This window comes from Punctularia strigosozonata (genome assembly GCF_000264995.1).
Source record: "Punctularia strigosozonata HHB-11173 SS5 unplaced genomic scaffold PUNSTscaffold_11, whole genome shotgun sequence".
Classification (NCBI taxonomy): Eukaryota; Fungi; Basidiomycota; class Agaricomycetes; order Corticiales; family Punctulariaceae; genus Punctularia; species Punctularia strigosozonata.
Window position 1 is genome coordinate 904500 of NW_006767443.1, and position 20178 is coordinate 924677.

At 51.7% G+C, this 20178-nt stretch overlaps 8 protein-coding genes across 8 annotated transcripts; 5 read left to right on the top strand and 3 right to left on the bottom strand.

The window, feature by feature from the left end:
* Positions 1-377: 377 nt before the first annotated feature.
* PUNSTDRAFT_145541 (uncharacterized protein) lies at positions 378-2402 on the top strand (the record flags this gene model as incomplete). Its single annotated transcript, XM_007386652.1, has 12 exons — positions 378-592; positions 646-805; positions 854-914; positions 974-1039; positions 1081-1208; positions 1266-1303; positions 1357-1433; positions 1483-1684; positions 1738-1781; positions 1843-2026; positions 2095-2141; positions 2194-2402. The coding sequence occupies 12 exons, from the start codon at positions 378-380 to the stop codon at positions 2400-2402; spliced, it is 1431 nt and encodes a 476-aa protein (XP_007386714.1).
* Positions 2403-3052: 650 nt separating this feature from the next.
* On the bottom strand, positions 3053-4494 carry PUNSTDRAFT_73300 (uncharacterized protein; the record flags this gene model as incomplete). Its single annotated transcript, XM_007386653.1, has 5 exons — positions 3053-3430; positions 3466-3805; positions 3867-3929; positions 3961-4250; positions 4303-4494. The coding sequence occupies 5 exons, from the start codon at positions 4492-4494 to the stop codon at positions 3053-3055; spliced, it is 1263 nt and encodes a 420-aa protein (XP_007386715.1).
* A 592-nt stretch (positions 4495-5086) lies between these two features.
* On the top strand, positions 5087-6250 carry PUNSTDRAFT_115551 (uncharacterized protein; the record flags this gene model as incomplete). The annotated part of the gene is made up of 7 exons (XM_007386654.1): positions 5087-5316; positions 5369-5528; positions 5577-5646; positions 5697-5918; positions 5968-6043; positions 6091-6175; positions 6230-6250. 7 exons carry the CDS (start codon positions 5087-5089, stop codon positions 6248-6250), a joined length of 864 nt encoding a protein of 287 aa, XP_007386716.1.
* Positions 6251-6887: 637 nt separating this feature from the next.
* Positions 6888-8129, top strand: PUNSTDRAFT_122087 (uncharacterized protein). The gene is made up of 5 exons (XM_007386655.1): positions 6888-7078; positions 7132-7207; positions 7258-7359; positions 7419-7995; positions 8049-8129. The coding sequence occupies exons 2-4, from the start codon at positions 7172-7174 to the stop codon at positions 7665-7667; spliced, it is 387 nt and encodes a 128-aa protein (XP_007386717.1). The 5' UTR covers positions 6888-7078; positions 7132-7171; the 3' UTR covers positions 7668-7995; positions 8049-8129.
* Positions 8130-8458: 329 nt separating this feature from the next.
* Positions 8459-10028, bottom strand: PUNSTDRAFT_127605 (uncharacterized protein; the record flags this gene model as incomplete). Its single annotated transcript, XM_007386656.1, has 5 exons — positions 8459-8967; positions 9029-9347; positions 9406-9443; positions 9502-9783; positions 9834-10028. 5 exons carry the CDS (start codon positions 10026-10028, stop codon positions 8584-8586), a joined length of 1218 nt encoding a protein of 405 aa, XP_007386718.1. The 3' UTR covers positions 8459-8583.
* A 552-nt stretch (positions 10029-10580) lies between these two features.
* Positions 10581-12107, top strand: PUNSTDRAFT_122089 (uncharacterized protein). Its single transcript, XM_007386657.1, has 8 exons — positions 10581-10826; positions 10877-11027; positions 11075-11144; positions 11194-11400; positions 11448-11498; positions 11551-11643; positions 11698-11781; positions 11844-12107. The coding sequence occupies exons 1-8, from the start codon at positions 10594-10596 to the stop codon at positions 12002-12004; spliced, it is 1050 nt and encodes a 349-aa protein (XP_007386719.1). The 5' UTR covers positions 10581-10593; the 3' UTR covers positions 12005-12107.
* Positions 12108-12635: 528 nt separating this feature from the next.
* Positions 12636-14881, top strand: PUNSTDRAFT_115555 (kinase-like protein; the record flags this gene model as incomplete). The annotated part of the gene is made up of 11 exons (XM_007386658.1): positions 12636-12671; positions 12924-13076; positions 13130-13204; positions 13258-13509; positions 13564-13793; positions 13843-13919; positions 13971-14166; positions 14220-14263; positions 14332-14503; positions 14565-14611; positions 14673-14881. The coding sequence occupies 11 exons, from the start codon at positions 12636-12638 to the stop codon at positions 14879-14881; spliced, it is 1491 nt and encodes a 496-aa protein (XP_007386720.1).
* Positions 14882-17907: 3026 nt separating this feature from the next.
* PUNSTDRAFT_145546 (UDP-Glycosyltransferase/glycogen phosphorylase) lies at positions 17908-20163 on the bottom strand (the record flags this gene model as incomplete). Its single annotated transcript, XM_007386659.1, has 11 exons — positions 17908-18352; positions 18411-18481; positions 18534-18653; positions 18711-18800; positions 18854-19106; positions 19171-19223; positions 19275-19355; positions 19414-19614; positions 19676-19838; positions 19890-20046; positions 20100-20163. The coding sequence occupies 11 exons, from the start codon at positions 20161-20163 to the stop codon at positions 18031-18033; spliced, it is 1575 nt and encodes a 524-aa protein (XP_007386721.1). The 3' UTR covers positions 17908-18030.
* Positions 20164-20178: the final 15 nt, after the last annotated feature.

A 20178-nucleotide genomic window follows, 5' to 3' on the forward strand; every position in this document is an offset into this window, starting at 1 on the left:
CGTACGACACTTATACATGTTCAACCACCATGGTCAAGTATCTGATTTGTTGAATTGTTCAGTGATCTGCTTTGGCGTAGTCAATGTCCGGTGCTGATGACTCGGTTCACATGCGCGAGGACTCGAGACAGACTTTCACGCCAAAGGGAAAAGGTAAATGAGCGACGTTGGCGTGAAACATCACATAGTTCGAAGGACAGCATAACCTGCTCCGTGACCTTTCCGCGCTGGAACATTGTTTGACACTTACACACCTAACCTTATGATAGTCAAGCAACCCATCTTTGGATTGCTCAGTATGACCCTCATTACTGCTCGTGAGAGCACCCTCGCGGCGTCACTGGGTCGTCTTCATCCTTATCATAAGCAACATCCCCATGTCCTCCCTTCCTCAGAAGGACGTGATCCTCGATGTCTACGTTGATCAGGTCGAAGCTATCAAGAAAATGACCCCATGGGGCTTCGAAGGCATCTACGTCAAGACGGAGAGAACCGCCGAAAACTGCATGAACCTCTTCTCGCAAGAGTTACCTATTTACAAGGACCACCTCCCAGTCGATTCCTTCAAAACCTTGGAAACCGCACGGCTACAGTAAGGTATCTACATTGTATAGACTTGTACAGGCAGAACTGAGCCGTTGCTAGAGTGTCAACGGCACGGAGCTCCCTTTTATCGAATCTGAAAAACGCGCGCCAAGCTAAGGGACAGCCATTCTGGAAGAAACCCATCTTGATTATAACAAAACCTCGCGACGAAGTCAGAGTGCACCATGAGCTCACGGAAACATTTCGGGAGCTACTGATGGTGAGCCTTCATGCTCGTGGTGAAGATCGACGCTGATTAATAAGGCAGACGGCATCGCGCGAAGCAAGGGACCAACACCGCCGAGCAGAGGTGTTTGCTGCTGTAGTCCGTGAAGAAGGCAGGGATAGCTACTATCCTTTTCTTGTTATTATCACTTATTTCTCACAGATATGGAACGCAATCACATCGTCACAGAGATGCACGAGAGCCGCAACCGCAACGAAACATCCCAAAGTTCGAATCAGCCTGGAAACATTGACATTCCATCGAACGAGACTTCGCCGAGGGCAAGCAACCGTACCACGACGTCCCGGAAGACAATGTCATGGATTACCTCAAGAAGGGAAAGACCCCGTCTTACAATGTCGCCGAACTGACGAATGAGGGGATGGATTCCATGCTTGTGCGCCTGATGCGAGAATCCTGGGAGCTCAATCCTGTATGTCGACAATCGATGCAGGCCATCCTTGACAAGGCGGAGGTCCGTCCTGCTGCTCCGTAAGCCTGTCGAAGTGTATCAGACCATGCACATCCTGCTCACCGCGTCTCAGGGTGGAGCAAGATACGTCTGAGCTGCGAACCCCCTCGGATCAGTTTGATAGCAGAGGCAACCGGGTATTGTTTTATGGTAAGACGATTTCACGAACGGGTTCGGCTAATCGTTGACATCTCCTGAGCTCGCGCGAAGTTATCGGCATGGGCCAGCACGGATCGGCTGCGGTTGATCCAGGCGTACGAACCGGACGAGCTGCTACAACTGAAGAAGGAAGATATCATCGCCGTAACGCACGAGTCTCGTGATGGATGGTTCCGAGGACAACGCTTTACACTCCTGGGATGGAGGCACCTTTGTAAGCCGGACAGGCTGCGCGATCCCCAGTAGGTCATCTATCGTGCTGCCTCATTTTCAGACTGATGCGAACGGCTGTCAGACCGCCCACGAGCAAACTGAGTAAGGAACCATTACCGTTTGTCTGTACGTATCCTTGACTGCCAAATCACACGTCGCCCACTGACAAGTGTCATGGCCGATTTAGCCCACTTGAAGAGCTGGTACAAGGACCGTCTGGGTACAACATTTCCCAAAGGAACCACGGTTTCGATCGGATGCTACCCCAGTAAAGACATGGAAAAGGACGGAACCAATGCGGAAAAGATGATCGGCTCCCTGCTGCAACCGGCAGAGAGCGGCCTCTTTCCCGTGCATTACGCGAAGAAAATGTGCGTACTCGTGGCTCTTGTTGTACCGAAAAGACTTGTGCTGACGTGCTTCTGGATGCCCTCGTCAGTCTGGGACCGAGGACAACAGAATTACCGGAAGGGATTTTGTACTACAGTAAGCGGAGGTATCCCTTATGCGAGATGCTTGGGTTAACTCCTCGCGACAGTGACAGTATGGCACGATTTCGATGGGCGGAATATGCATCCACACGATGCAAAAACGAACCTCTGGTTTGAGCCAGACGACGTGATTGCGGTTATCGACGCGCCTCCAGATGCCCCTTGGAAAGGCGAGGTGGTAACCCGACAAGGTTCTCACACGCGACCATCAGGCTCGTTCATGCGAGAAGCGGTAGAAGCGGAGTTCCTAATATAATGAGCACTACTGACCAACATCTGCACTGTGATCTTCGACTTTCAGAAACAGTGAATGTAGCATAGAATCATCGTAGCATATTCTGTTCTAGAGAACTAATCTCTCCGACACCCGAGATTCAGAGCGTCGGCACTGGGTTGCTGACGGTGCGTGTCTGCGGGTAGCCAGTGATGTTGATGATACCATGCGTCGTACGACCCCCGGCACGAACTTCGCAAGAATAGAGCCTTCCCGCATGCAAGACAACTTCGCTGGTTTGAGACGGGCGACGTCACCGAAGCGCCTCCAGATGCCCCGTGGAAAGGCGAAGTTGTAACCGCAAACAGTTCACTATCATACTTGAAATTGAGAGATTCGTGGACAACGCAGCGTAGGGTTGTAGATGTTGCTATCTAGTGCTCACTATCACAACGGCATCGCCAGTATCGGATCTTAGGTGGCTGACGTTTTGGGACCGCGGATAGCGACGAGTTGCAGCTCTACGTCGGCATTACGTTCCAGGCCGTCGGGTGGAATCTTCTCGCACAATGATGACCCAGGGCACGGTGATTTCCAGATGAGGGTATCCGACGACGGCATTCGAGTGAGTGGTATAGTAAGCGCCAAAGCAAGAAAGCACAGAAAGCAGGTGGGAAATTCAACAATATCGGCTACGTGGCATCCGGCGGAGGCGTAATGATCTCTGCCTGGGGGTCGGGTTCTGCTGGAACAGAGGGTTGACTGGTGCTCGCCGGGGCCGCTGATCTACGCTGCACGTGTGTAGGAGGGATAGGCGATGGTGTCGGGATGGCCGGAGTTCGGGTATAGATGAAGACCACGCGCCGTTTCCAGTGGCCTATAGCGCGATACAAGCCCAGGATGGGATGTTCGTCTCGAGCAGCGACCCGCGAACGCAGTTTCCAGGACCATGCGGATTTAATAATCTTGTCAAGCCGCTCCATGACCTGTTCCATCGTCGGTCGTTTGCTCGGGTCGTCAACCGTCATGTCGTCCATGAGACCTGACAAGAACTCGAATCCGTGGTATTTCTATATCTCGCATAAGCAGCACGAAGAGTCAAAACGACGGAGAACATAATGCCAACCTGGATGATATACTTCCTAACCCAGTTGCCGAGGTAATACACGTCGACAGGGAAAGGGTCGTACGGGGCATCGTAGTCTGCGGCGAACTCGGGAACGGACCTGTCTCCTCCCATAGTAGGGATGGCTGTGGCGGGCCCTTCGGGAGGAAACAGCATTGATAAGCCAAAGTCTATGAGGTAATACTTCGATGGACGCTGAGTTCGAGTAAAATACTGAGCAGGTTCTTTCAGGTCTTTGGCTTTCGAGGGTTCCGCCGGATGGAATCCGTCGGGATACATGTTCCTCGGATCGAGCATAATGTTATTGGCAGTGCAATCTCTTTGTGAATACATGAGTTATGTACTTTAGTGTGAAGCAACAACAAATGAAGCGTACTCACCGATGAGCAATACGATGAGCATGCATGAAATGCAATCCCTGGTGACAACACGTCCGACATGAGCTGCTTGTATGAAGGGGGGGGGGGGAATAACCAACATGCCTCGAAGATCTGTTGAATACAGCTTACGACTTCACCGATGGTATCGAACTCGGGGTTTGCGTATTTGCGAAGCAGAGGCATGACTATTAACCGGTAATTCTCGCCGGGAACATCCAGTATCTCGTATATCGGAACACAATGGTTGCGAGAGTCAGAGGCAAGTGGCTCACTCCCGAGCTTGATGATAACAGCTTCTTCATGCGGATTCACGTCTGGGTATACGCGCTTCAAGGCAACGGGAGTGCCATCGGAAACACGAACAGCGTCCGCAGCGCGAGTATCCTGCATTCAGATGTCAGCATAATCCCAAGGTAGGGTAGGACTGATTGCTAACCAGGAATGGGAATGAGTCCTCCTGGTCATAATAGTAAACGTCGCTCTTGCCCCTCCATGAAGGCACCCAGTCGGGTTTGTACCGATCTCGTAGCTTGTAACCACAGCTGAGCAACCATTCGTATTTGTCGCGCCAAAAAGGCTCTCCAGGGTACAGGTCTCCGGCTTCAACATTGATTGTTCTGCCTTCCATAGGGGGAAGATACGTGGACGCGAGGGTAGAAAAGAACGGTTCACGAAACCGCATGTTGAACAATAACCCGGATGGTGACACGTGGGCTCATCGTGGGATCTTACGTATTACAGTCCCAGGTCAATGCGGAAGCAAATCTTGCGTGACTAAGTACTGTGTTACGCGCACCCTCACCTTGTCACGATATAAAATGACTTTCCATGTCAACTGTACGACCTGCGTTTGATTGGCTGTACGTGTCATGCAGGATCGCGTTGTCGCCACTTTGTTCATCTAGCTCATTCACCCCCAGTGGGTTACTTTCGTAACGAACGGCCGGTGCTGACTCGTTGCGCATCCGCTCCTAGTAGGTGACTCGAGTATGAGATTACCCTAACGCCAGAAGGCAAAGGCACATCAACGAGATTGGGGTGACATGCTACGTAATCTATTGATTTGACGGACAGCATAACCCGCGCTGCAACATTGTTTGGCACTCACGCACCTAACCTTATGGTGGTAAAGAAAGCAATCCGTCTTTGACCCACGGCGTATTACTACCCCGTGAGGCCACCCTTTTGGCGTCACTCGATTGTCCCCATCCCCTATCACGATGAGCAACGGCTCCATACCCTCCCCTCCTCAGAGGGATGTGATTCTAGATGTCTATGATGATCAGGTCAATGCTATTAAGAAATTGACTCCATGGGGCGCCGCAGGCATCTACATCAAGACAGAGAAAACCGCCGAAAACTGCATGAACCTCTTTTCACAGGAGCTACCGCTCTACAAGGATCACCTCTCAGCCGACACGTTTGACGCACTAGAGAAAACAAAACTGCGGTAGGATGCGATGTTTCACAAACTCGTATCAGCAGAGCTGAGCCGTCGCTAGAGTATCAACGGCACGAGACTCTCTTGTCTCGAAGTTAAAACGTGCGCGTGAAGTCACTGGGGAGCCATTCTGGAAGAAACCCATCCTGGTTGTAACGAGATCTCGCGACGAAATCCACGCATATCGTGAGCTCACAGAAACGTTTCGGGAGGTGTTGATGGTAAGCCCTCGCCGTTATGGTAAACATCAACACTGATCAGTAAGGCAGACGGCATCGCGCGAAGCAAGGGACAAACACCGCCGTGCAGAGGTGTTTGCTGCTGTAGTCCATGAAGAAGGTAGGTACAGCTACTATCCTTTTCTCGCTATCGTCACTTATCCCTCACAGATATGGAACGCAATCACATCGTCACAGAGATGCACGAGAGCCGTAACCGCAACAAAACATCTCAAAGTTCGGATCGGCAGGAAAACATTGACATTCCATCGAATGGGACTTCGCCGACGAGATATGACCTAGCTGCGATTTACAACAGCAAAACAGGGCAGTACACCGACTGCAACGGGAATCCTTTATTGCACGCGCCCGGAGCAGAACCGGTGAGGAATGGTAAGCTACATCATGGGCAGCACTTCCGTGAAGGCTCAGGCCTTGCAAGCTATCATTCAGGCATGCAGTCAGCATTTGGCTCGCGAGGAGGCGTTATTGCAGTCCGATACAAAAATGGGTACGTTGTGTGCCCACACCATCAGGTGATAAGCCCCATATATTTGGTATAGAGACCGAAGGAGGACGTAGCGTCGCCGATGCCTCGCCGGGAGGAGATCCATCTCATAACGATATGTCCGCGCTTGAATCTGAGGACCGTGAGTCTGTATTCTACGGTTCTGTGCCGCCGTTTGACATCTGGCGCGATACAGGAGACGATGCAGATTCTATAAGCGGCGCTGATATCACGCTATCGGATACTGCGACCTATACGAGCTCACTGGCACCAGCAGGTGAAGTAGATCTGCGACCGAACGTTCTGAATGAGCAGGACCGCTCACTATTAGATTAGACCATGACGCACCTTCTCCCTATCAACCAGAGTTCGAACTTCTCGGAGAGGAGCTCCGGTCACCAACTCCTTTGGACGATGACGGGCGGGAGCTCCCGGTGATGCTACTCCCGACGAGCCGCCCGACGAGCCCACGTCTGGGTGAGTCAATCAAGAACATGACGTTCGGATTATGGGGGTAGCAGTACTCGGAGTTTTGCGTTATCATAGCAATGACCAGTGTTCCCTTGTTTCAAAACATTGGTTACTTCGAGCCCCTGGTCATTGTTATTTGATATGCAAGCGCAACAAGTGCGCACGAGCTCCGCCGTTTGTCCATTTTACGTCACGAGTAATAACTATTCCCACGCAAGCGCTTTGACGCGAGGGCGTTCGCCGTCCAAACGTATCTTTGCAGGGGTGCCCTTGTTGGTTCCGTGCCCAATGCCCATGGACTGCACGCTCCGGTCCGCACGGACCTCTGGCCGCATTGAAGCTGCCATATCAGGAAGTCTGGAGTTGCCTCCGTGCACGTTCCCCGATCGTTGCCAACCCAAACAAAATGCTGTCCATCCCAACAAAGCGTTGGTCGCGAAGGTCCCTCGCCTTTCCTTGCAAGGACAAAGGCTCCCGCAGACTCTTTGGCAGCTCACGTTATCGATGAAGAATCTCAAGTACTGGCAGTTGCAGGCCATGTCCCACCAGAACATATTTCAACGTCGACTGATCAGTGAGCTGATTCGAATCTGTGGACACGCGCATAGCAAACTGACTTTCGTCCAGAACACCGTGCTGGAAGCAAGAGATACCGAGGCATCTGACCATGGCTATCAATCTAACATCAAAAGTCAGGGTCCACGTACGCCTTTCGACTTAGTGACTGAGCGGTTAACTGACACGAGCATGTAGAAAGATTTAGTGATTGGGTCTGGATCCTTTGGATGGGTATACATCGGGAACTTGGATGACATTCCGGTGGCTGTCAAATGTTCGAAACAACCCGAACACCGAGTAAGTCACGTATTGTGAAGTTTGATCGTCTTGCAACACTGACCCTTCCCGTCCATAAGCGCCACACGCGCGAGATAGAGCATTGGACAAAGCTCAACCATCCAAACTTTGTACCGTTCTATGGGTATCTGCAGAATGACGCGAGCCTTCCGAAAGATATCGTCACGCCTCATGATACTGTCTCAACGTACAACGTTGTTACACCGGCTGCACGAAATCTATGGACCGGTGCCCCGACGAGGTCCTGCTCATTATCTTCACCCGCGCATGTACGGACGGAGGCACGACCGGTCGCGCACTTTCGCTAGTCTCCAACCGCATACATCGCGTCTCCGCAACCGACAATTTGCTTCTACGCTTTGCCTTATTACGTAACAAATGGTTCCGAGCGGGTTGGAATTTCTGCAACGCGGTTGTTGTCCCTTCTCTCGCCCGCTCCATCAAATGCTGCCTGAAATCAATGTCGAAGCTGGCGAGCTGTATCCTGTAGAGGTCCTATGGGCTGAGAAATACGAATGACTGCTCAGCTGTGGCTACAGGCTCCGGGATCGCTTCAAACCTGACTGGGTGCCTTCATGGAGGGGCAAGGGCGACGATGTGCTGTACTGGGAGCAGGAAGATGCACACCCGTTCCAGGTGGGCAGAGTTATAGGCTACTGTCAAGCCAGTCTACTAGACCACTTCCTCAGGATAGTCGCGTCGCGGACGCCGTTCGTGTGTCTGACAACACACCGGTTGCCCTGAAAAGGATCTTCCCAGACAAGAACCCCCAGGAAGAGGACATCATCATCAAGCTCGGAAGCGACCCCCTAGCATCTGATTCTCATAACCGTTGTGTTCCCATTTACGAGATACTCTCTGTTTCGGATGAGGACTACAAGCTCATAGTCATGCCCTTGCTTTGATTATTTCCAAATAAGCATATCTATCTATTATCCATTACTATCTGAGCCGACATCAGAGCTTACCACCGACTTACTGACGGAGTGGAGCCGCGGATAGCGACGAGGTGCAGCTCGAGCTTCATCGCAGGCAACGGAGACTTCTCTCGCCAATGTTGACCCAGGATACATAATATGCCGACGACGGTAGGTAGGTAGTATTATCTGGCGCGGTTCCAATACAGGAATAACCGGTTCGTGAGGCCTCACGGTATTCAACGACAGGAGACATGCGACGAAGCAAGAAAGCACAGAAATCAGATGGCAAAAACAACGATGTCGGCTATGTGGCATCCGGCGGAGGCACACTAGGCTCCGCCTCGGGGACGGTTTCTGCTGGAACAGAAGGTTTAGTGATGCTCGCCGAGCCTGGTGGCAGCGGTCTGCGCTGCACATAGGTAGGAGAAATAGGCGGAGGAGTCGGGATGGCCGGAGTTCGAGTGAAGATAAAGACCACACGCCGTTTCCAGTGTCCTATCGCGCGATATAAGCCCATGATGGGGTGTTCGTCGCGAGCTACGACCCGAGAACGCATTTTCCAGGAACCTGCGGATGTCACAATCTTGTCAAGTCGTTCCATGACCTGGTCCATTGTCGGCCGTTTGCTCGGGTCGACGAGCGTCATATCGTCCGTGAGGCTTGATAGGAACTCAAACCCGTGGTACTTCTGTAACCGATATCAGCAACGGCGTGACCCGCGGCGACGGAGAGTAACGCTGAATGCTCACCTTGATGATGTACTCCCGAACCCAGTTGCCAAGGTAGTACACGTCGACAGGGAAAGGGTCATAGTCGGCATCGTAGTCGGCGGCGAATTCGGGAACGGTTCTATCGCCTCCCCTGGTGGGAAAGGCGATCGCGGGCTCCCCAGGAGGGTACAGCTGTGACAAGCCGAAGTCTATGAGGTAATACCTTGATGGACGCTGCGTTCGAGTGAAGTAACGGGCTGGTGCTTTTCCGTCTCCGGATTTCTCGGGTCTGGCTGGATGGAACGAAGCGGGGTACATATCCCTGGGATCGAGCATGATATTGTTGACGGTGCAATCCCTGAATGAACGAAATCATGATGTAATTCACGCAAGGATAGCGATTGAACTTCACCCACCGATGAGCTATGCGATTGATGTGCATGAAACGCAATCCCTAACGGCAGCTGTATCAATAATTCATTGAAAGAGTGACATAGGATAATAGGGCTCGCCTCGAATATCTGTTGGATGCAGCTCACAACTTCACCGATGGTGTCCCACTTGGGATCCTCGTACTCGCGTAGCAAGGGCATGACAATGAGCCGTAAGTCCTCTCCGGGGACTTCCATGATCTCGTATATCGGAACACAATGATTGCGTGGGTCGGAAACAAATGGTTCACTGTTGAGCATAATGATGATATCTTCTTCCTGGGGGTTCACGGTCGGGCGAAATCTTTTGAGAGCGACAGGAGTGCCATCGGATACACGAACAGCATCTGCGACACGGGAGTCCTGTAGGGGTATGTCAGCATTCCACCAATCATGCGCAATGTGTTCCTGACCTGGAAAGTAAACGAGTCTTCTTGCTTATACCAGACGACGTCGCTTTTGCCCCTCCATGAAGGCACCCAGTCCGGCTTGTAACGATCTCGAAGTCTATATCCAGAGTCGAGCAACCATTCGTACTTGTCTCTCCAAAATAGCTCTCCAGAGTAAAGCTCTCCAGCTTCGACATTCGTTCTTCGTCGTCCTTGCATTAGGGAGAGGACAAGGGTCTACGCAAAATCGCGGCACGTTTGACGCGTGGGAACACAGAAGCAAATATGGTGCGACTTGGTAACTCTTGATTTTACGTAACTGTCAATGCAACGGAGCGTGGGATTGCGGAAGCAAATATATGGTGCGACTTGTAAGCCGAACCATGCTGATACGAGGGCACCTCCCGTTGAGCCCTCATCATGTATACATATCAAACTCACAAGATGACTATGAGAAGCAAGTTCCGAAGACTGCCAATGCTCACTTCGAAGCTGACTAGTAAATCGTGTTCGTTCAAAGTCACACCACGGAAAGCGCGGGAGAGGCAACGTCTATGAATTGCCGTAATCGAGTGATTTATCTGAGATGTCACGCACCCTATTGTTCCACGGACAGCATGTGTATTTAACGTTTCAAAACTTTTTTGCGCTGCAACATTGTCTGGATTCTTCGCAATCAATGTAAAAGGAGTAATTGCCAACCTATCTTTAGCTGGCTCGATACGGCTTATATTGCTCCTCGTGGCAGAGCTTTGGCGCCTGCCTTCGTCTGTCTCTGCCCTACATGAGTCATACTTCAACGCCATCCTCTCATCTTCAGAAGGATGTTATACTCGACGTCCATGCTGATCAAATCAAATCTATGAAGAAGTTGACTCCATGGGGCTTCGAGGGCATCTACTGTAAAACGGAGAAAACAGTCGGACAATGCATGGATCTCTTCTCTCAAGAGCTACCGGTTTACACAGCCCACCTCCCATCTGAGACGCTCAGAGGTCTGGAGGACATGTTAGACGAGTATGATATCTGTTTGTTATGCGCACATGATAGCACTGAGTTATCGCCAGCGTGAATCTCCGGCGGGATGCCCTTGAGTCAGAATTAAGAGCAGCACGCAAGGCTCCGCTCTGGAAACGACGATATCTGATCATCACTACGGCTCGGAATGAAAACCAGGCATATCGGCAAGCTGCAGAGAAGTTCCGGCGTCGTCTTCTTGCAAGTGTACAGTGCCTTTGAGATATCGAGGCTGATTGATTTTATAGACTGCATCGGATTTTGCGAGACGAAAGAAACGCTATTCGGAGTGTGACGTCGCTATCGTCCACTCAGAAGGCCGGTGTCACTACTCTCTTCTGGTCTCTTCTTACTAAAATCCCCACAGACCTTAAGCTTCGCCATACTGTGACAAAAAATCACGGAAACCACACCGAAGCCGAAGCAGGCAATAATCGGCCGGGCGTAGTTGTTATGGGCCCGGATGGGACTTCGCCAACAGTATTTGATCTCGCCGCGCCTTGGGACAACAAGAGAGAGACATATCTCGACTCCTCTGGGAACGCTCTCTCGAACCCCCTTGACGTGATTAATGGTGCGCCGGAATATGACATCCCTCACTTTAATACTTAGATTGTGAAGGTCTGCTTCAACCTCCCGATGGAGCGCTGGGGCAAGCTGCCACAGCAATGGGCAAGTTGTCTGATCTCGCTACCCAAAAGAATTACACCATAACTTGATACAGGAACCGATATAGGACGTGTCGTCGATAATGTCTCACGGCCCGAAGATGAAGCCAGGTTCACTCAAGGCGGATCCACGCGTGACTCCGAAAACGGTGAGCCCGTCTTCTTCAGTCCTCTGCCGCAGTTTAACATTTGGTGCAATCTAGAGAGCGATGCAGAGTCCATAAGCGGTGCCGAGATTACAGTCTCATCGGACACTGCAACCTACTCTAGCTCAATGACACCAGCAGGTGAAGTGCATTATGCCAACTTTGGGCGCATTGTATGAGCAGCACTACTTATCGTAAACCAGATCGAGACGCACCTTCGCCATATCAATCCGAGTTCGAGACCATAGGAGAAGCCCTCAGATCTCCGACCCCTTTGGATGATGACGGGCGAGAATATCCAACGAGCCCGCTCCCGACAAGCCCACGGATCGTTGATTCGATTGTGAAGCGATGGCTAGGGTAGTGCGGCTCAAAATTTGGCTGCAGTATTACTAACGAAGTCGTTCCCTGAGAGTGCAGGCAGGCTGGTCTTTGAATTTATCCTGATCAATCGATTTTTTTCTTCCTCCTTCTTAAACTGCAAGCGTAGGTGAAGCTAAGGAGCCAGGGAGTGAAATAAGTATCGTTCGGTTGCGTCACGAGTGACCATTCCCACGCGCTGTCGAGCGCTTTGAGTGCGTTAGCCATTGAAGCACATTACGCTCTTCTTCGTTTGGTTTCGAACCCATGGACTGCATGGTTTGAAACATACACGGACCTTCGGTCTCACTGATGCTGCTATATCAGGAGGTCTGGATTTGCCTCTGTGCAAATTTCCTGGCCGTTGCCAACTTGCACGAAATGCTGTCCATCCGGACAAAGCGTTGGTTGCGAGGGTCCTTCGCGATACCTTACAGAGACAAGGCTCTGCCAGAGACCTCACATTGCGGGTGCAGCATCTTAAACGCGGGTTGATTGCGTCGGCGATAGCTTTCCTTACCTTTTTCCACGCGAAGTAACCGTAGGCTTTACAGCGAGCTGATCTGGACAACACGCCGAACCAACTTTCATCAAGACCACTGTCCGCACAGCAAAAGATATTGAGGCGTCTGACCATGACTATCAATCTGACATCGAAAGTCAGCGTCCACGTACGTCTCTCGATATGGTGACTGACGACAGCAGCGATCAACTGACCCGAGCATGTAGAAGGAGTTCGTGATTGGATCTGGATCCTTTGGATGGGTGTACATTGAGTACTGGGGTGACATTCCGGTGGCTGTCAAATGCTCAAAGCAATCCGAACACCTAGTATGTCACGTATTGTGAAGTCTAATCGTCTTGCAACACTGACCCTTCCCGTCCATAAGCGCCCCACGCGCGAATTAGAGCATTGGGCGAAGCTCAAACATCCAAACGTTGTACCGCTCTATGGCTATCTGCAGAATGACGCGAGCCTTCCAAAGGATATCGTCACGCCATATATACCTGAAGGCACCCTGGAGGATTGCTATAGAACACATGCGGACATGAGTGCAGAGACGAGGAAGGGACTGGTATGTCCGGTGCACTGTGTCGGGTCCTGTCTCATCGATAACGGCACTCGCAGATTTTCGATGCCGCGCTAGGCCTCGCATATCTTCATGCCAACAACATAGTTCATTTGGATGTCAAAGCCGCAAATGTATGTCCGTTCTATCGGATGTCAAGCGCTGGTATTCTACTACGTCTGCACAGATCCTTGTTACCAACGTTCGCGCAGGGTCCACCTTTCGTCTCCGCGCCCTTCTCTCCGATTTTGGACTCGCCAAAGATCCGGAGAAAGACAAGATAACATCTGCATCGCTTGATAGCGGAGGCTCTACGCGCTGGAAGGCATGGGAGCTGGCCGCCCCCAGCGCCTTCGCAGAGAGATTTCCCGAGATCAAACGTTCAGAAAGGAAGCTACTCCAGAAAGCAGATGTGTGGTCCTGGGGTATGACGGTTTTGGTACGACATACGTCATCCATCCATATTAGGCACTTACTAAACACTGGCTCGCAGGAGGTATTTATGGGCATGCATCCATATGCGAATAAACAAGGTGAAGATGTGGGCGCGGAACTGAGGAACGGCACCCCGCCGTCTTATAGTCGAGCGTTCGTAAAGAAGAAAGGAATGGAGGAGGAGTTGAGGGTAACGATGAAGCGCTGCTGGGCGCGAAATGTCCTGTCACGACCAACCATGCAGGAAGTTATAGACGAACTCAAGATACCGGCACCTGATCCAGTGGAGTATGGCTCTCCATAGGACATGGATATCACTCGCTGACGAGACTTGTAGGGAAGAACACCGCGCATCCTCGCCTCGTAGCCCGTGTCGTCAACAAACCACTGATGGCAAACAAGTCTTATTCTATGGCATGTGTCACTTGTCTCTGGACAAAGAATGGTGAGCTAACATACCCGTAGCGCGGGCTAAGCGACGTTGGCATGCAAAGTTCGGGCGCGGACTGGATTTCAAAGCAGACGACCTGCTGCATTTTTGTGCAGGAGATATCATCGCTGTAACCAAGGACAGTCCCGATGGGTGGCTTGTCGGGCAACGATTCACCCGCATGGAAGATCCCAAACCGCTTTTCACGGCGGTGCACGTGTGCGATGCCAAGTGGGTGCTCCGCATGATTTCTGCTCGATATGCTCACAGTGGGCATTTTGCAGTCCGACGACAACAAAGTTACACAGAACTCAGCTCCCGTTCGTAGGTACGGGTCATACTTGCCGCAAGTCGAATCTTTAGGCATGTACCTGATGAGTGCACGACTTGCAATAGCCACGATGCGATATATGTACCGATCGACGAGAAGACACATCAATGTACAAGAAGGGGATACTGTACTGATTACGGGGAAGCCTAACGGTGACGCCGATACCGAGAAACTGACCGGTTGCCAACTCAAGCCCGATAGCACTGGGATATTTCCCGCTCATCGTGCACGCAAAATGTCAGATACGCGCTCTTCGTCAAAGGGTCGATTATTCTCACTCGTTCTGCTCTATGTCCAGTGTTGGTCCCCGGAAAACGTGGCTGCCTCACGGAGTGCTTTATTATAGTGAGTACGACAGCCTTCGGACTTCGACTAACATGGCACGATGCTGATATGCCCTCGGTAGTGGAAGCGACCCATGATTTCGAGGGCGAGACGCGTCATATTGACGTGAATACCGAGCTCCGCTTCAAGGTGGGCGATATCATCGCAGTCACCGATGCGCCAGCGGAAGGACCATGGACCGGCGAGCTGATAGGTCCAAGGCATCCGCAACAGAGGCCATATGGTACTTTCGAGCGGGATGCAGTCGAATCGGAATATTTAGATAGTTGAAATCGCTGCATCTCTATTCCGCCCTACACTCTCGCTACGCGTGGATGTGCGGTCAGATTCAATAATGATAATGGAGCATTGAAACGACCGTTCCCTGCTGGACGCCTTGCATGAGAGTCAAGACTGCGACGCGGTGAAACTATTTCTCACGGCGTTGCGCTTTGTACTGCACCAGTATGACAAGCAAACAAGGCCCGACATGGTTACATATCGATACGCACGATACACAACCCTTTCCGCCGCGTTGAGATCAAAGCTCCCGGCCATACAACGTAGCTCCGCTCATCGACTTCCTCACGGATGCTGTCCAACATAATTGACAAATGCTGTCGCGTCGTGCAATGTCCTGGATACCAAATCTCAGCGTTTCATGCCCACACGGACATCTCTGAGCTTCGTTGTACCTGGAGTTCCTATGAGGGAATTGGAAAAAGTTTATAGGCGTCAAGTAGACTGGTCAGATGGTACAACGAATCAGAGACCATACCCCGCCGCGACCACAACGCTGTGATGCTGGCCCAACGGAATCTTGGCAGCAGCGTCAAAAGGGCGCGTACGCGGTACATCACTCCGGACGTAGCTGACTTCATCGCGTGCAGGACCCTACAGTCGTTCTGGGATACACTCAGCAAGGACGCGTCATCCTCGGCCAATACAACGGGAAGATACCGGTGGCGATCAAGCAGTCCTACAATAGTGACTATGGGGTGAGTGTCGACCATCTACTCTGCGCGTTTGATGGCCTTCACATGTTATGTTACATGCACAGCGTATGCGCCGCGAGCTGGAAAACTGGATGAAGATGGTCCATCCCAATATCCTCCCAATATACGGATATATCGACGACAACCACAATCCAAATCAGGGGTCACTCGATCTCGTGACACCGTACGTACCGGAGGGGACGCTCGCCGACTGCTGCACGAAAAATTCAAACATGAGTGAACAAACGAAGAGGGGCCTGGTCAGTTTGACGTGCTTCCGGCCGGTACGCCGTTGGTTCCGGTGCTGAGGACCTACAGGTGTTCGACGTTGCGTTTGGCCTCGCGTTCCTTCATAAGAACGATACCGTGCATCTGGACGTCAAAGCGTCTAACGTGTGTTGTTGCCTCATCGCATGGGTTCTTGGCCATGAAATTTGATGTTCTGGTCTTGCTAGGTCCTTGTCACCAACGTGCATACGGGCACCGGCTCGTTCCAACTCCGTGCGCTGCTGTGTGACTTCGGATACGCGAAAGAACAGAACGGCTTGGTCACATCGTCGTCGCTCTCCAAGGGCTCATTGCCATGGCAGGCATGGGAGCTGCACGCGATGAGAAAAGCGCGGGAGTATTATCCCTCTATGCGGCATCGCGCAATGAGGAGGAAACTACTTCATAAAGCTGACGTTTGGTCTTGGGGGATGCTGATTGTGGTATCGAACGTTTACACTTATGAACCGCCTCCGAGGGTGACTCATGAAGACCAATGCCTAGGAAGTGTACACCGGCCGATTCCCGTATGCGGGTATGAAGATTGATGCAATAAAGGGTCTCTTGGAAGAGGGTCAACCGCCGCCTTTCGATCGTCGCGTCGTGGATCCATACCTGAGTGTGCACTTGAATGACTGCTGGGAGAAGGATCCAGCGACACGGCCGTCCATGCAAAAAATATTGGACAAGGCGGGACAACGGCCATCCCACAGAAATAGGTAAGCCGTCTCGCCCGATATTACTCCTCGCCCATACAAACCGTCCCGCAGAGTGAGGCAGAGCGATATGCCCGACCGCCCCCCTTCTGATAATACAAGTACTATGTCCGGCAAGAACGTCCTATTTTATGGTAAAACGCTCGTCTGCGCCTTAATGAGCAGGGACACAGCTGACACTTGGTTAGTGAGAGCGAAGCGCCCATCGCATGCCGACCTAGCGCGGGCGCGCAAAATCATCACGTATCATGGTGACGAGGCGCTCCTACCACTGGGCAAGGGTGACATCGTCGCTGTGGAGCATCAGTATCCCGATGGTTGGTGTTATGGACAGCAGCTTTTTCCTAAAGGAGCTCAAAAGGCGCTCTTTAAAGAAAACGTCCTCCGGGATCCCGAGTAGGTCACCTTGTCGATTACTTGGTCACTGCTCGCGCTGACCTTATGGTCTTGCCCAGGCCGCCCAGGGCGAAGCTGCAAAGGGACATGGTGCCGTTCGTAGGTGGGATACTCTCGCTCTGCGTGCTCCCTTACCGGTGCTGAAATGACCTTGAAATTCGAACCCTAGGGCAAATCAAGAGATACTGGTCCGGTGTCACAAATCGTGAGGTTCCCGAGGGCACCCCAGTGTTAATAAAGAAGTACCCCGATGATCGCAAGGATAGCAAACAGCGGCTGGAGGGGCATTGGCTGATTCCCGGGTTACGCGGATTCTTTCCCTGCCAGTGTGCAAGAAAGATGTTGGTATTTTGTTTTGGCTTTGCTCACGAGCGGTGGCACGCTCGTTCTGATTCGTGTTTCGTTGATTTGCAGCTTAGGACCCGGGGAGGAACGGTTGTGGAGAGGAGAGCAAAACATACAATATTTCGGTGAGCATGCGACTCAAGTTTCGTTCGCGATGTAGCCGTGCCGACGGTGCCCTTTGTGCGTGGTCAGTGCAAGTGACGAAGCCCTACGCAGGCGCTGAGACGCAAGACATCGATGGGAAGGACGAACTTCGGTTTAGTGCAGGCGACGTGATTGCCGTCACCGATGCGCCCGATTCCGCCGAGGCACCTTGGTGGACAGGCGAGGTTGTCACCTCTTATGGACGATTATCGTGCCCGGGTCTGTTCGCGGCTGATGCTGTGGAGTTTGGGTATCTAGGGAGTTAAACTAGAAGGGACTGTTTGTATGTAACGCGATTCAGGATTCCTTGCTTCTTTCATCAGAGTATACCCCACTTATGAATGTACAGTTTACTTGTATCATGCTCTTGCGAAACCCAGCTATACGGACTTTCAGTCATATTTTATTCTATATCCGTTGCACTGGTTGCACAGAACTTCGTAATAGCCTTCTCATTGCCTAATTGATTGTCCGTTACTAAACATGTATTATGTCGCATGTGAGGATCGGGATCAATGATATATCCAGTGTTTTCCGAAGCATGACGATATGTGGATCCATAGTATTGATGGTAAACCTATAATCCTAGATCGTCGAATAGAGTCAGCAATGACCGATGCGCATTGCCGCCCTCCTTCATGCTTTCGGCCAGCTCCTCGCAAATCCTCTCCACATTCTGCCTTTTCGTAGCGCCATCCGGCCCCCGCATCTGTTCAACAACATCTGCTACCTCCCTTTTGATAGAAGAGATCGAACCTTCAGGGGCTTTGCCCGTGCGGTACGCCGGTTTCGTGGCGGTTCTGCCATTGCGTACCTCGAGAAGGTGGTACGCGACGTTGAGACCGCGACTGAGGTTCGCGGCGATCATAGGTTGATCGGCGGCGAAGTCCCAGCATATCCTATGATCGATCAAAGGTCAGTTCTGACTGCCTCTCAAAAATGGTCGATAATGCTGACATAGGGATACCAGCAGCGAGACTTTCCAATGCACTATTCATCCCGGCATGCGTGACGAACCATCCAGTTGCCTGACGTATGCATTGTCAAAGTGATACGAGCTAAGGATATCGTGTAGCTCACTGGATGCGAGAGGATATATTGTTGCGGAGACCAGTGCGCGATGACGCCCAGCCCGGATTCCGTGACCTTGTTCAGAACTTCATCTGGTACCGAGGCGAAGGGAGACGCGTGGCTCATGATCTTTTACGGGCAACACTGAGGAACCTGCTTTCTCGATACGATATTGACTGCGCTTACGAAAGGCACCTTCGTCTCCATGAAGACGTCAAGCATCGCCCATAGCTGTTCCGGATGTGCCCAGGGACCCCAAACGGTCCCGAACGAGATCTATCAGTTGGAGCCTTCAGACTACGACCGCCAGGCCATGAAACCGAACTCACGTAAACCACCGATTTGGCTCCATGAGATTTCAGAGCAGCATCTAGGAAGTTGACGATCTCTTCCGACTTCGAAGACTGCTTCAAGTCACCGTTCCTCGTGTCAGCAGCTGTACCAAAAGGTAGCTGCGGTCCGATGCTGTAGACTTTACGCGGCGGAGAGCTGGAGGCCATCCAATTCTCTACAACTTCGATGGAATCCCGAGCGAAGGAAGGATCCGATGTCTGGACAATCCCATCGCACTCTAAGAAGGCACTTCGAACACGAACGTGCTGTTAGCAGAGATGGTCAATGATGGAGAGAAGCGCCTTCAACTCACTGGTATCCGATGTGATGCATCTCTGCCATGACCTGGAGAAGCTCAAGCGGCATCTGATACCTTCCTTGAGTATCCGTCTTTACACTGTATGGCACCTAACGTACTGGTTGGGGAAAATTCTCATAATCGTACATAGGCGGAAGTTTGCCCAATGTCACAACTTCTCCTGGTAGTTCGTCGAAATACTGATGAATACGACAGAGTCAGTGATCGACGTTCACAACTCAAACAAAGGCGTGACACCTTCGCCGTAGCATCTGTCACTCTCAGCCCGTGTTCTTCGGCGATGCGGTGGACGATAGGCTTCAAATCACCCATACCACCGTATTCTACAGGTCCAAAGTCCCGTAGCACGTGGCCAGGATCAGCACTCTGCCACGCAAGTACTGGGATACGCTCGGGACTAAGCTCCCGGATGGTCCGGAGTGGACGTAGAGCGAAGAACTGTCGCGAGTCAGTCTTGGAGACGAAAAACGAGCAGTCGTAGCTCCGTGAAACGACTGACATCTATAATGACGACAGTAGGAGGTAGAACAGCATCGAATACAGTCCCTTTGACTGAGCAAGTGACTGGCTCCCCTTTCGCGAGTTGGTGATAAACCGGACGAAAAGATTCGTCCACGTCCAGGAAGTTGGTTGTATCCATATCTCCCGGCAGCGCGACCACCCTATAGCTAGTCAACATTCGCACATAAATCGAAGTTCGGATGCCATAGTACCTGATGAGCTTGCGAATCTCCTGTTCCTTCTCGCCGAAGCTGCGAGAAATCTCGATGTGCACCTTCTCCACGACTGAAGCCCAAGTGAATAATGTGACATGAACGCCGCGAAGCTTCGCAATCTTGGAAGCCAGATTGCTCAAGGGCCTCGTATGTCCTATGTAGGGCATGTTAGCATTGCACACGCAGCGTGAATTTGATGCACCGAACCCCAGGCGGCCAAAGCAAACAACAGTACATGCGGATGTTTGGAGGCGGATCCTTTGGAAGACATGGCGAGGGTGTCTAT